Here is a 15,538-nt window from a genome sequence, read left to right on the forward strand (position 1 = left end):
GGTCTTTAAAAAAAATGCTTTTAGTTGATATATTTTGCACTGTCATTTTCAAGTCTATCTCTGTTCTTTCCCATCCTCAAAAAGCCATCCCTTAAAGAAGAAAAAAGGAGAGGGGGAAAAAAAGTAGTTTGGCAAAAGCCATCAATACATAAACCAAATCTGCTGGGATATGCAACCTCTCCCTCTCATAGCACTCACTTCTTCAAAGAATGGAGGAGGGTGCATGCATTTTCTTTTGTCTTCTTTGGGGTCAAGGTGGATCATTAAATCATACAACATTAAATTTCTTCTGGCTGTTGCTGCTGTTTTTCATTGACATTATTGTAATCAATGTGTATAAAGTTTTCCTGGTTGTACTACAATTGTCTTCAGTCAATCTAAGTCTTCCAGTGCTTCTCTGTATTTTTCATATTCATCATTTTGTATGGCACATGAACTGCATTCAAGTACCATATTTTATTAGCTATTCCTTAAATGAAAGGCATTTATTTTACTTCAACTTCTTTGCAACTATAAAAAGCGCTGCTTTCAATATGTAGGTGTATATATTGGACCTTCTTGTTTTTGATGACCTTGAGGCATATGCCTAGTGGTATGACTTCTGGGGCAAAAGGTATGGCCATCTTAGTTACTTTCTTGGCATAATTCCTGATTTGGCAACTGTCAGAGCTTGTGACAGATAATCTTTTAGAGTAGACATGAAACTTAGGCTGTTGCTTGATTAAACTCTTCACATGTAAATGAAGGGTCTGGGCTAAATGATCTCTAAAGTTCTTTCTGGCTCTAACATTTTATATTTTATGATTCCTCTCTAATCTTTCTTTTTCTTCTACAATTCTCACTTTTATAAAGAACTACTATAGTATAAAGATGTTGAAAGTCAGAGAATCCTGGCTCCACCTTTACTAGCCATGTGACCTTACTAGCTGAGTAGATTAACCTCTGTGGGCCTCAGTTTCTTTATGTGTAAAATGCAGCTAATAACATATTTACTGACTACCTTACAAAGTTGTTCTGGAGATTAAATGCCAATGACTGTGAAAAGATTTAATAAACAGTAAAATACTAAATAAAAATATTATTTTCATCTTGACATTGTTTTCTCATTCCCTTCTTTAAGCTTAGAATAAGCCTGCACTGGCCTCCAGGCCACTTATGGCTGGCCAAAGGATTTCAGGTGGCCTGAGAAAAAAGTAGAGGAAAACATCCTTTGTATGTAGAGGGAATCCTTTGGCGGGCCACTGGGTATGCAGGACAACAGAACCACATCCTCTTGAAACACAAAACTTTTTCTGCCAAAAAATAATCCTTTGTCTTTTCAGCACTCATTTCCTTTTCTTTATGTTATTTTGTTTTTGCACTGGATCTGCTACTGATGAAATAAGCTCGTTAGAAATTGATGGTATCTAAACTCTGATGCTATGATGGTACCCATACAATTCAACTTGCTATTTAACTGTGTCATTTATCAACTGTTTCGATGTTTTACATAAATAGATGTAGTATAGGATTTAAAACTAGACAAGACCTTAAAGACCCTTTTTTCTTTTTCCCAACATGTCAGACAAGAACAGAGGTGCTACCAAGTTACTGCAGAAGACACAAGGATACACATGCACACAAAACACTGTCATTTGGGTCTTAAGCTACAACAAAATAAGTAGTTATCACTCTATACTGAGCAAAAGTACTTTATGCAGACTGAATAAATTATAGATTTTACTTATGTATTATTTTCCAAATGAATGCTTTTGTGATTAATAAAATATAAACATTTAAAAGCTTTACTGAATTCAAAGTAGCTTTTTATCATCATGAAGTCTCTTAGTAAACAGTAGTTATAACTGTCAAGGTCAAAGTTTTTTTTGGGGGGGGGAAATATGTTTAAAATGAGTCTTTACATTCAAAAAGGCTGATAACCACTGACCCAGTTCAACTAGAGGATTTATGTGACTTGCTCATATCAGCAGAATTGTCTTCAAACTCAGCTCTTCTGACTTGAAATCTTCTGACTCCTGATGTTTCATCCACACCAGCTTCCAACTGGTGAGCTGCTACTGAGGCACCCCAAGAATACAAACACTCTGATATCTTAGGGAGTTCTGAGCTCCTCACCATTTCTTGAGTTTGGGCTGTCTTGACAACACGTTTGGAAACCAACCATATATTACCTTGTAATCATGTCCTGCTAATTTTATTTGACTTCTGTATTACAATTTAACTAATCTTGTCTCCCCAAATAGACCATAATCTTTATAAGGTCAGGGACTGCGTCTCACACTAGTTTTGACTTTTTAATAATGATATACTGAGATACACACACACACACACACCCACACCCACACCCACACCCACAGAAGGGAATTTGCACATCCAAATGGGCACTGTCCTTCAAAGAAATCACTTTGGGAGATTATTCAGTTACTCATTCCACTGTTTCTGCTGGTATTTTTGAAAAACCCCCACCACATTCAGAACTCTTTTAGAACTCAGATAGTCTTCAAGGCACACACAAGCAATACTTTGGACCCAAACCAGCAAGACACCACTTAATCACTGGTTTGAAGGACTTACGGCAGTTTCCAAAATTCAAAATCCACCCACAAAAGACAAAGATTGTCACTGTTAAAAATATTAAAAAGAACATGATATAGATTCTGAAGGCAAATTGAAAGGAAGGAGTCACAAAATATCTTGAGCAACGATAGAATCCTGGAAATAAGTGGCTCTAGAAGATATATACACATATACACATACATAAACACATATTTATGTATTTACACGTGTGTACACATATGTATGTGTCACTACCTTATATTCTCACCTCTGTTATAACAAACTTGCTGTATGTTAAGCTAGAGTTATTACTTCTTTTTGAAAAATATTCTATCCTCATTATAACATGGCCTTTGGGTTCTGAATGCCTGGCTAGCTCTAATGAACTTATTACTTTAATGGGAATCATTACAAGAAGAAGAAGCTATAAAGCTCATGGGGGCCAGGCGCAAGTGTTTGAAAGTGACCAGCACAAGTTGGGCTAGTGTCTAAAAAAGGGGCAGGGGGGAGTATTTCACTCTGGAAAAAAAAAAAAGAAACGAAAAGAGTGTAAGGCTCACCTTCTGATGTGTACCACTGAACCATTTGGAGTAAATTCAGTCAAAAGAAATTAGGGATTCAAGGTAGGTGAACTTTTCATACATAATCCATTCTTAGAAATAAGTTCTCTTTTTTAAATAGCAGCTGTTATTACAGATATGCAACATCCTCAGGGCTACTTGGGAGTTTCGGAGAAGAAGGATCTTCAAATTGTGCTTAAAACTAACCCCCAATTTCCTTATGATACTGGCAAAAACAAAAGTCTGAACCATAGGCTATTAATGTGCAGCCAGGCTGGGGGAAAAAATCTGTTTCCTCAGAAGACATGTTTAATGAGGCAACTGGGGTCTAAGGTGATAAATTAGAAATTCAACTAAGGGCATAGGGTTTAAAGAAAAGCAGAAGCTTGAGGATGAAAAATCCAAGCAAGGGTGTAAAATATAAAGCCATATACTTTACAAAAACATCAGCTTTGGCTGCTCATCATTTCATTTGGGCATCGACTACATTTTTCTGGGCTGAACAAAAACATTATATGTGTGTGAATGTATAAGAACCTTCTGCCCCTGAAAAACAAGGCACAACACCCTACCTTTCCATCTTCTGTGTATACATTTTCATTGTATCCTTTCACAATTGTTCGATCAATGAAGAGGCTCCTCATGACCACAATGACTTTCAGGACTTTTCCTAAAGTAACCTATCAAAAGAGGATAACAACAGGAAATTTAATGTTTAATCATACAAATAATAACAACACTGCTACCAACACCATCACGATCAGCACCTCACATTTATGTAGCGCAAAGGTTGCCTCAGTTAATCACAGAGTTCAGAACATCTTTTTCAGAAGATAGTTTAAGTTGATGCTCTATCCACCCACATAATCTCTGACAGTAGTACTGAGGGGTGTTTCATGAGATAATTCCACAGTTGTCTTTCTTGACATCGCTCTAAAAAGCCCAGTGATAGCAGCAAATTTCCTTCATAACTGTTTTTGGATCAATTACCCACTAGTTCAGTAAAACACATTTTGAACCTATTTATATTTTCAGCTTGTATAACCTTTCAGGGGAAGGAGTCCCATATGTTTACTACCTACTGTGTAAAGTAATTCTTCCTTTCATCTGCCCTAAAATTACCTTATTCAAGCATGGGAGGGGTGGGGTGAGCACGCCTACAATTCTGGGCTCCAAGGTATAGTGAGCAAGTCTGTGTTCCTTTTGACCAGCCTGTCCAGATTATAATGGCGGCCAAAAGAGAGAGGTGGGCATATGCACAATCAGGGACACATGGCAAGCACAAGGTAGAGAATATTAAACAGACCTTGTAGATGAACTATACATTTATAAGAAAAGCTGGTCAGGATGAACATGCAATTTCTAAAAATGAATCCAAAAGTAAAATGGAAATGGCTGACTTTTACGCTCATTACAAGATTGTATCCTGAGAAATGCCCATAAATCCTTTTATATTTTCAATTGTGCTAGAACCTAAGTGTGGGTTGTGAATGAAAAAGAGACCCAAGGAAAAAGAAATGCAGTCATGTGTCCCAGGGAAAAAGTTAATGGATATTTGTTGGAAAAGAGAAAGTGAAAAGTATAAAATCAGTTCCCTATATTTAAGTGAAGTGCTTATTATTCCCATTTCATGGATGAGACAACTGAGGTAAAATCATTACCTAAGACACAATACAATTAAGCGGCAGAGCCCTAATGTTAAATTACTTTTCTACATAGTACTCTAACCATTAAATAGGCTTTTCCAATGAGGCATAAGAACAGTATTTAACTGGAGGAAGATAAGAAGTACTATGGGTATAATTTGGCCAGATGAAGACAACAGCTTAAAACAACTCAACCACCTCTACAGTTTCCATACTACATACAGGAAGTTAGGCAGCACAGGGAATACAGTCCAAACTTCTTAGTTGGCCTCCAGACTTGCATCTCAGACATATACATGTCCCATATACATCTTCAACTCAACATGTCCCAAACTGAACTCATTATGTTTTCCCCCAAATAATTTCCCCTTCCTGACTTCCCTAATAATTTTGAGGGGATTGTCACCCTCCCAGTCACTCAGGCTGGGGTGTCATCCTTGACTCCTCACTATCTCTGATTCCCATAAGCAATCTGTGGTCAAGGTCTAGCTTTTTTGCTTTCCTAACATTTCTTTCATACAGCCCTGGCGCTCCTGCCACCCTGGCACAGGTCCTTATCACCTCACACCTATCTTCTTGCCACAAATCTCTTTCCACTCCAATCTGTCTTCCACTCAGCTATCAAAGTGATATTCTTAAAGTACAGTCCTAACCATGTCATTCCAAGTTCCTACTCCATAAACTCCAGGGGTTCCTTACCACCTCCAGGATCAAACATAAAATCCTACTCGATGTCTGTAGCCTTTACAGCCTTCTTACACCATACATACCCCTCCCCTTTCCCCACCTCCAACATATTCCAGTGATCCAGTGACACTGACCTCCTTATTGTTCTTTAAAGAAGACACTCCACCTACTGACTCCCAGTATTTTCACTGGCTGTTCACCATGCCTGGATCATTCTGTTCTCTCTTCATATCTATGCCTGGCTTCAAGTCCCAGCTACAAGAAGCCTTTGCCAACCTCTCAATTCTAGTGCTTTTGATTCTTTTCTATTTATCCTACACACAGTCTGTTTGTACAGTCATTTGCATATTGTTTCTCCTATTAAACTGTGAGCTCCTCGAGGGCTTAGCATAGGACCTGGTGCTTCCAAGGCCAGCTCCCTGTCCACAAGGCTATGAGCCCCTCAAATATTAAAAAGGAACCAGAAGAAGAAAGTCTCCACACACTGTGTGTGGTTTATGAAAATACACTGTGGATATTTACGAAAATGCACAGATATGGATCACATAGATTAGAAGTCACAAAAGATCCCAAACAGCACCACTGGAAGAAGAGTTCAGATCAGTGAAATGCTGCATCCAATGAAGCCCATTAACTGTCTCCCCCAACACTGAGGCAGTGCTTTGAATGTTTCTGTACTCTTTTTTTTATATCTATTACCTCAAATATCTTATGTAGCCAAAAATCATTTCTTCAATATAAGTCCAGAAGATACATAGATCAATGATTATGCTTTTGAGATAGATATTAGCTATTAACAAATTAAGTAATAATGTTGTCGTTTAGTAGATTTAGTAATAAACTCAATGGATTGCCCTTTACCACCTCTCCTTCAGGGCAGTCCTTTGCAGAAGCACGCTTGAGTTCTCTTTAAGCAAACGTAGGGACTAGAGAGAGCTTCTATAAGCCAACATCTGACTATCCCTTCATGGGACGGATAAACAGAGCCAATCAGTGCAAGTTCCAAGTTTTAAAGTTGGAATTTGATAGAAATAAACAAAAAAGTGTTCCAGCAAATTTTAAATGTCTCTTTTATAGTCTTTTACACTTTTAACACTGGAGTCCAAAGATGAACTGATGCATTCTGGGGAAGATTTGGTAGCTGACGGTAATGAAGGTGAAAGAAAAAGGTTTTCACTGAATCTTGATCTTTGAAGCTTTAGCAATATTTGCAAAGGTCACACATATGGTAATGTATAGTTTAAAGTACTTTCCCTACAACAACAATGCAAGATAGGTGATACAAATAAATATTATCATGCCCATTCTACAGATGAAGAAATTGCGGAAAGATTATCTATTTTAGTTAGCCTAGAGCAGGGGTTCTTAATCCTGGGGTACATGAATTTGGTTTAAAACAACTTGAACAACTATTTCAATAAAATTGCTTTCTTTTACAATTCTATTTATTTTATTTTATGCATTTAAAATGATTATTCTGAAAAAGGGTTCCTAGGCTTCATAAGACTTCAAAATGAGTTCATAACATTAAAAAAAAAAAAAAAAGATTAAGAAACCCCTGGCCTTGAATCAGGAAATCTTGATTTTTGCCACACTGTGAAGAAAAGGAGGGCAATTTAAATTAAATTCCAGCTCAAAAGATACTTTCTCAGTTTAAAAAAACACAAACTGGTACTTTTTATGTACCCTTTTTCCCCCCAGTCAGTACAAATCTACTTTTCTCCTTTCTACTCCCCAACTCTCCCACTGAGAAAGAAGGAAAGACAAAACCTTATTACAACCATGTATAGTCAAGCAAACATTTCCCCACAGGTCATGAAAAAAAGGTTCATTTTACATTGAGTCCTTCACCTCACTATTAGAAGGTAGGTAGTATGTTTTATCATGAGTCCTCTGAATCCTGGTTGGTCATTACACTAAACAAAGTTATTTGTCTTTACAAAATTGCTGCCTTTGTACAAGTTGTTTTCCTGGTTCTGCTCACTTCACTCAGCATCAGTTCATATAATTCGTCCCAGTTTTTCTATGAAACCATTCTTTATATAATTTCTTATAACAAGCTAATAATCCACTGCATTTCTATATGTCTTCTTCAGCCATTTTCCAATTGATAAGTAGCCTCTGAGTTTCCAATTCTATTCAAAAAGAGACAGAAGTGTTTTTGTACATCTTAGAGTTTGCTTTGCTTAGGACTAATTCCTCCCTTAATCTACACTTCTTTCCACATTCCCCTTTCTCTTTTCTCTTCTATTCCTACTTCCCTGTTGAGTGAAATGTATTTCTGTACCCCACTGTGTGCATTCTTCCCTCTTGACCAGTTCAGATGAGACTGAGATCTTGTTTGCACAGACTTCTACTTGTATAACCCCATTATGTGAGATAATTTTCCTAAATGTTAATTAATGTTAACATTAATGTTCCTCTCCTTTCCCCTAACTAATTTATTCCTCTTCTCCTCTCTTTCTATTCTTTTAATATATAAACATAAGAGGACTACTTCCTGGCCTTCTCTAACTCAACTCCCTCTTTGACCCTTGATGTAGAGAGAGTTCAGAAGCAACACATTTATTACCTCCCCCATATTCAAATGTAAATGATTTTCCTTGTTCAGTTTCTTATTTGATTCATGATGACATTTTTATGTTACTCTTAACTCCTGTGTTTGTACTTCAAGATTTCTAGGCAACTCTTTAAGGTCATTTCATTAGAAATTCTTGGAAGTCCTTTATTTCAAAGATCCATTTCCCCCCTTTAAGATTACAATGTTTTGCTGAGTTATTCTCAGCAAAGCCTATATCCTCCACTTTCTAGAAGATCATAATCCAAGTTTCTATTCCTTTGAAGTGATGATTGCTAAATAGTGTGTGATTTTGACTGTGGCTCCTTGATACTTGAATTCTTTCTTTCTGGATGTTGCCACTACTTTTTCTTTAACTGGAAGCTCTAGATTTTGGCTATAACACTCCTGAGAATTTTCACTTGAAATTTCGCCTCATAGGTGAATATGTTCTATTTCCACTTCACCTACTGCTTCTAAGAGATCTATGCAGTTTTTTGATTTCTTGAAAGATGTCTAGGTTCTTTTTGTTCATGGCTTTTAGTAGTCCAGTCTCTCTGATCTGTTTTCTAAGTCAGTTGTTTTACTAGAATATATTTTGCATTTTCTTCTTCCCAATCCCCCAGAATTTTGATTTTGTTTTAATATTTCTTGTTGCTTCATGAAGTCATCAGCTTCTAACTGGGCAAAGTTTTGTTCCTCTTCTGCTAAGCTGTAAATTCCCCTTTAAATTCTTTCTTCTATATCTCTCATCTCTTTTCTAATTTTTTTCTTGAACGTTGTCTTTTCATTTAGAAAAAGTTTTAATGCTTTTAAAATTTAATAGCTTCCCTTTCAGGAATTCTATTTGAATTTGTGCTCAAGCTGTGTTTTTCTTTGAGGCTTTACTTATAGATGTTTTCAAGACATTTCCTTCTTCCGTGTTTGTGTCTTAAGCAAGTCTGTCACCATAATAGCTTTTTCGGTGGAATTCTTTTTCGTTTGCTTATTCTTTCAGCCTGCTTCCTGACTTTGGACTTGTATTAGAGATAGGCTTTATAGGTTGGGCAGGATGTCTGGGCTGTTCGTGTTGCTGCTTTCTTGAGGTATTAAACATTATGTTCTTCCAATACCTCAGGAACGGACCTGCAAGCTTTCAGAGTGCCCAAAGGGGCCTGATCCAGAGTAAAGTCTGATTGCTGCCCCCCTGGTTGGAGCTCTGCAAGTTCCTGACCTGGGTGGGTTTGGGTACACACGACAGGTCTGTCACTATTAGTCAGCACTTTCAGGAAGTCTGCTGGTTCAGAGTAATAGAACTGTAGGCTTCTCTTTGGGTCTCTGCAGGCTTCAGAGGGGACCAGAAGCTATATATGAGATCTCCCTCTTCTCCTGGGGTTTGTGCTTCTCGTTCAGTAGACAGCCTAGTGCAATGGACTGACTGCTCTTTGTCTTTCAATGTTACACGTGCAGGTCTCCTCCTTACTCCACCCTGGATCTATGATCTAAAACTAGGTAGTGAGTGAAAGATACCATTTGGCACCTCTTTCTGCACCTTACTGACATCTTTCATGGTTTATAATGTTGGTTCCAAATATACATTTGACAAGTCTATGTATTCCTTTGGGAACTTTGGCAATAGTATTCAAATGGATTATCCCTTCAGCAAGACAATCCTTTTATGCCTCCCTAATCAATTTACTATCGCACTCACCAGAGAAGTTCTTCCAAACATTTCCAAATCTCCTCAGACCTCCCCTGGCTTTTCTTCTCTCCCACACTTTCAGTTGAGAATCTTGTCAATATTTCAGTGAAAAAAATAGAGACCACTCACTGAAAACTCCATCATATCCCTGCCTCCTCATCTCAGATCACTCAAATACCTTCTACCATACTCTCTCTTCCTTCGTCCCTGACTTGCATGAAGAAGGGACCCTTCTCTTTGCCAAGGTAAACCTCTCTACATATACAGTGAACCTGTTATAACCTGTCTTCTCCAGCAGATTGACTCCTGTTATCTCCATTTTCATTAATCTTCAGCTTCTCTATCCACTACTTCCCAACTGCCTACACACACGCTCATGTCTACTTCATCCTCAAAAAACTCTTACCTGATGCATCTAACTCTGCTATTATCCTCTCTTTTTCCTTTCACGGTTCAACACTCTGAAATCACCTTCTACAATCTGCCTACAGTTCTCATCAGCTTTCCAATTAGGCTCATAATCTCCGTTCATCTTCATCTCTTCACTCTCATATCCCTCTTATCCGATTTGACAAGTCTTTAAGATGCTGTCTTTATAATACCTTGAATGTATGGCCCCTTTCTTCAAATATGCCCTTATGTAAGTACAAGCCCTTATCACCTTATATCTGGACAATCATAACAGCCTTTTATTAGTTGGTTTTATTGCCTCATGTTTGCCCCCATTCCAGTCCCTCCTCTATTCAGCTGCCAAATTGGTCTTTCTACAATGTGCAAGTCAGACCATATCATTCCCCTATCCAATAAACTACAGTGGCAGCTTTGTGGCAGCCTATTGCCTCAAGAATCAAACATAAAACCCTCGGTTTAGTTTTTAAACAATGTCATAAGGTGTCCTCCTTCCTACCATTGCAGTCTTCATTTTACCTTATTCCCTCCTATGTACTCTCAAACTGGTGACTGGTCTCCTTACTATAAATTGCACAAGACATTCCACCTCTTGGCTCCATGCATTTTCACTGGCTATCCCTCATACCTTAAATTCTCTCCCTCTTTATCTTTGCGTTCTTGCTTCCTTAGTTTTCTTAAGGTCTCAGGTCCCAATTAGAATCTCCCCTTTTACAAGAAGCTTTTCTCTGATTCCTTTAAATGTTAGAAGCTTCCTTTTAAGATTAAATTAGATTTATCTGCTACTTATCTAATTTGTACATATTTGTTTGCATGTTGCTCCCTCCATTAAACTGTGAGCTCCTTGAAAGCAGGGGCTGGGTTTTTTTTTTATTCCTTTGCAATCCCAGCACTTATCACAGTGTTGGTATATAAGAAATAATAAAAATGCCTGCTAACCCGGTAAGCACCTTAAGGATGGAAATAATAATAATAACAGTAGTTGATATTAAAATATCCTTGGGAAGCTTGCAAAGCACTATGAATGTATTTCTTCTTCACACTCTATCAATAAGGTTCAGCAAAAGGGCAGGTATAAGATTATGGATTTTAGAGTAGGAAGAAGGGATTTTTCATTAGAGGAAATTCTGGTTAAGTAGTTTTCCCAAGGTCTTTCACAAGTAGAAGCAAGATTTAAACCCAGGCCCACTACCTGTAAATCCAACACTCTACTATTAGCACACTACACAAAGTAGATATATTCTCTTCCATATTTAGATGGAGCTCGGTGATCTCACAGACAAGAGTACTCTCCTTCAATGGTACAGAAAGTAACTTATCCATGCCTTTTCCTATTGTGTGACTTCTGTTTATAAACTTCTATACATTTTCCGCAGTGTATCCATGAAAATACTGTCAGGCGTTTTTGAGGTCAAATCATGCTTCACGTAAGACTGACTTTTTTGATCTTACATCTCTGTCACGGTATCTTTTATACTATTCCTTCTGTGCAATCCTTTACTAAGAATTCAATGAAACCTATTCACTACCATGTGCCACTTCATCACCCTTCAGTTAGTGGAGTCCCATGACATGCATTTAATACATAATCACTGAAGAATATCAATGTTAACAAAAAAGATAAATCTTTGTTTCAGGAAGAAGTTAGAGTCATTAAAATGACTGCACAATTTCCCAGAGACAAACTAGACTCCTTTCCTCCCCTCTCCCTACCCTGTTCAATTTTAAATCCTAAATCCACAGAGTCTAAGATTTATGCCATGATATACTAACTTCATGGGTTGCCCATTAAATTACAGATCATAGTCTTGAAAACAGCCTTTCTTCATACATTTGTTTTTCTGGTGTGAATCATTAAGACAACTCTTAAATGACTACTGATTTTATTTGGGAGGCTCTTTTAAGTTTTGGGGCTTGATACAATCCGCAGAATGTCATTTACAAATAAGTCTATCCAAAGAACCTCACTATCTGTGCTGTTGTTGTTGTGGCTGAGTCATTTCAATCATGTCTGAGTCTCCGTGACCCCATCTGGAGTAGTTTACCATTTCCTTCTCTAGCTCATTTTGTAAGTGAGGAAACTGAGGCAAAGAGGGTTAAGTGACTTGCCCAAGGTCACACGGGTTAGTAGGTGTCTAAGGCCAGATTTGAACTTAGGAAGTTGAGTCTTCCTGACTACAGACCTGGCATTTTACCGACTGTGCCACTTAGCTGCTCCTTTTCCATTTGAATTTTGTGCTGGATTTCCTTCATGACAATGGCATACATCTTAGAATAGAACATCTCTTTCTGTTTTATAGCTCACTGAACACAAATGATCGGGGTCATGGAATGAAGTTTTCTTTGTTGTTACCCTTTTCAAGGGATCTTGCTTAACTTTGGGATTTATAATGGAGACATAAAAGGAAAATGATGGAAGGTTATGTATATTTTACTGTCTTATAAAAGAGCAAAAGGAGCAAAGGTAAAACAAGTTTTACATAAAGTATATAGAGAAACCCAACTAAGCCAAGTCACCTCGAGAACATCTGAAGAAGAAACTGAGAGGACAAGAAATGAGAGATGAAAAAGATTCCAAGGGGGTATTTTGTTCTACAGAATATGTATGCACATATATATATGTACACACAGACACACATTTATGCATGTATATTTTGTTAAATACATGTACACACCTATCTAATCAACAAAAAATACACACAGTATTCTCTGCAACTCTCAGTTCATTGTTTGACTGTAAAAGTATGGTATGCTGTAGAATACTATCTGTAAAACCTGCCTGTTTCCTTCTCACACCTTCATTCAAGATACTCTCAATGCATGTGCAGATTATTTTTATAAGGATTTTATAGATATGGGAAAATAAGATCATCACAGGATCTAGGGCTAGAAGGAACCTCTCAAAGACCATCTAGGTCAATCCTCTTAATTTTCTAAATGATGAAATCCAGGCCACCCAGACATTGACTTGATCAAGATAACAAAGGAAGTGTCAAAGTCAGGGCAGCTTAGAAGTTACTCTTTCTCAGTAAAAATACAGTCTGTGCTTCCCCCTCCTCCCCAAGGTTTGGTATTTTCCACTCTTTTAGATAACTTGAGAATCAATCCTTCAATGCTCCTACCCTTGAGTCACCTCCAACAGCAAGCTCCTCAATGCATGGCTGGTCATCTCTGTTTTCTGCATGGCCATTTCTATTTCCTCACACAGAACACTGGGGACTATAATATTAAAGCCTATGATGTGGTAGCTGTATTGTCACTAATGGGAAAAAATCCCTACAGACTTTTTATATTTTTCATCTACTGTTCTTCTATCTTTATTCTTAAGTGCCTTCAGGGTTATTTAGCTTAGTTGGGTTTTACCAAGCTTTCTCTGAACTTATTTTAGTTTTTATTGCTTCTTGTTATTTTGAGGCAATATTGCCTATAATTTTCTACCATCTTGCTCCATAAGATTTGACAAATAAACATATTCTAAACTGATATAGTTCCTGGCTGTCATCTCCCTCTGCTTGGCAAGATGATAAAATATCTGTTTGTGGAAGCAATTTTTGTGCTTTTTTCAGTCTTCTTGTTCTGGCCAATGATTTGCATTCCTTAAGAAACAGTGAAAGCACTGATATCTGTTCTTTTATCCATTTCCCATTTTCTGAGTAAATAATTTGTTTAAAAAGGCTACAGTTGTCTCTATTATCAAATCTCATGAATTTTATTCTTTCTTCTAACTGGTCTTGATTTTCATATTTGTTTTAAGAAGTTGATATTTAACTGTATATACTTAACTGACCTGGAAATGATATATCAGTAACCACTTGGTTTCTGTTAAAATATAATTATTTTTACTCCATGATATTATTTGGTATTTGCCATGTTCAATGCTTCCTAACTTTCTTTAAGAAAGCATTCATGAGCTGTAGCTATGAGACTTCTCTATAAGCGTTTGGTCTCATTTCTTCATCTTAAATGAGGTTTTCCAACATATTTTTTGCACTTTTCCCCTATCCCTATCTTGAAGTCACCAGTAGTATGGGACAATTTAATTTGGAAGGTTTTTTTCAGAATTCTTCTACTTATTTATCCTCTGCAATAGATGTTGACACATAAACTGCAATTATTACTTCATTTCTGGCTCATTCTCTGTCCTTCTTCACTTTCTCATTGCTAAGGATGTCTCCATTCTGAGACTAATTCAATGATTACTGAGAGAGCTGATTACAGAGTCCCTGGATATGGAACCATCATATCATGAGAAGTCCCTGCCATGCTGCCTTCACTTCAAGCTCACTCTCTACTCTGCTTTACCATTACAACTGCCCCTGTGAGGCTGGCCTTCATCCCTACTTCGAGCTCTTCCATGGAATCTCCCCACATTAGAATATAAGTTTATCAAGTGTAGCAGCCAAACTGCTTTCTTGTTTTTGTACTCTTAGCATTTAGCACAGTGCCTGGCTCACAGTAAGCATTTTTAAAGATGTTCTATCAATCTACTGTAATGGCTGTCTTTTTACAAATGCTTGAAATAAGTACCTCAGGACCACACAACCAAATGCCTCATGAAACAACAGTTCTTGCCGCCTTTGATAAAACTCACTCTGCCAACTCTTTTATATTTTTCGCCAAGGAGAACCTGTGAGCCAGCCTTCCATTTACTTGCAACTCTCATTTGCCTTCTCATTTATAGAAAGAATATTGAGATTGATGTGATCCAGTTCCTCTAGTGGTATGTCTACTGGCCAATAACTAGGCAAGGATTTCACATTTTTGATACCAAGAGAAAAAGAACATTTAGAAATTGTTTTTAAACTATGATTCTTGTAATTCTCTCTTCTTGCTACTCAGCCAACAATCATTACAGAAGCAAAGGGGTGGAAGGACATACAGGACTGAAGAGTGGAGTTTTTTTGTTCTGTAGGCTGGAGTTGCCAAAGTGCTCACCACTGAATTCATTATGGTCTAAATTTTGGATAGCTCTTTGAGTGACTCAAAGCAATTTTCCTATGGGCAATCTGTTTTACCACACGTAATCTCTCTGCTGTGCTGAGGTATCTGATACATATGGCTGCTATGACTTAGTAACAGTTCATGGCGAACCAATGGGAACACAATGTTACTGTGGAAATGAGACTGAAGTCAGAAGACCTGAAAGTCTAGATTTGGCTCTGCCACTAACAAGTGATATGATCTTGGCAAAGTCATTTTCTTTCTTTGGGCCTCAGTTTTACCTGCAAAATGTTGGGACTGTAACACTGTTTTTCTAAATTCTTTTCTAATTCTAACATGTAGAAAGTCTACAATTGTTGAGATTTTCATTTATTTGAACTGCGCTTGAACTCAATGTGCCTGGATGTGAGATTATAGGGAAGAATACTGGCTAGGCAAAGGAGGATATAGTGACCTGTAGAGATTTATGTGACTGTGGAATCTCTTCTCTGAAGTAGCTTAA

At 37.4% G+C, this 15,538-nt stretch overlaps 1 protein-coding gene across 1 annotated transcript in view; it reads right to left on the minus strand.

The window, feature by feature from the left end:
• The window catches only part of MED27 (mediator complex subunit 27), a 243,898-nt gene that overhangs the window by 27,614 nt on the left and 200,746 nt on the right, over nt 1-15,538 (minus strand). Inside the window, exon 5 of the mRNA XM_072632774.1 lies at nt 3,689-3,796. Coding sequence (XP_072488875.1) covers nt 3,689-3,796 — 108 coding nt within the window. The remainder of the gene's footprint in view (nt 1-3,688; nt 3,797-15,538) is intronic.

This window comes from Notamacropus eugenii, chromosome 1 (genome assembly GCF_028372415.1).
Source record: "Notamacropus eugenii isolate mMacEug1 chromosome 1, mMacEug1.pri_v2, whole genome shotgun sequence".
Lineage (NCBI taxonomy): Eukaryota > Metazoa > Chordata > Mammalia > Diprotodontia > Macropodidae > Notamacropus > Notamacropus eugenii.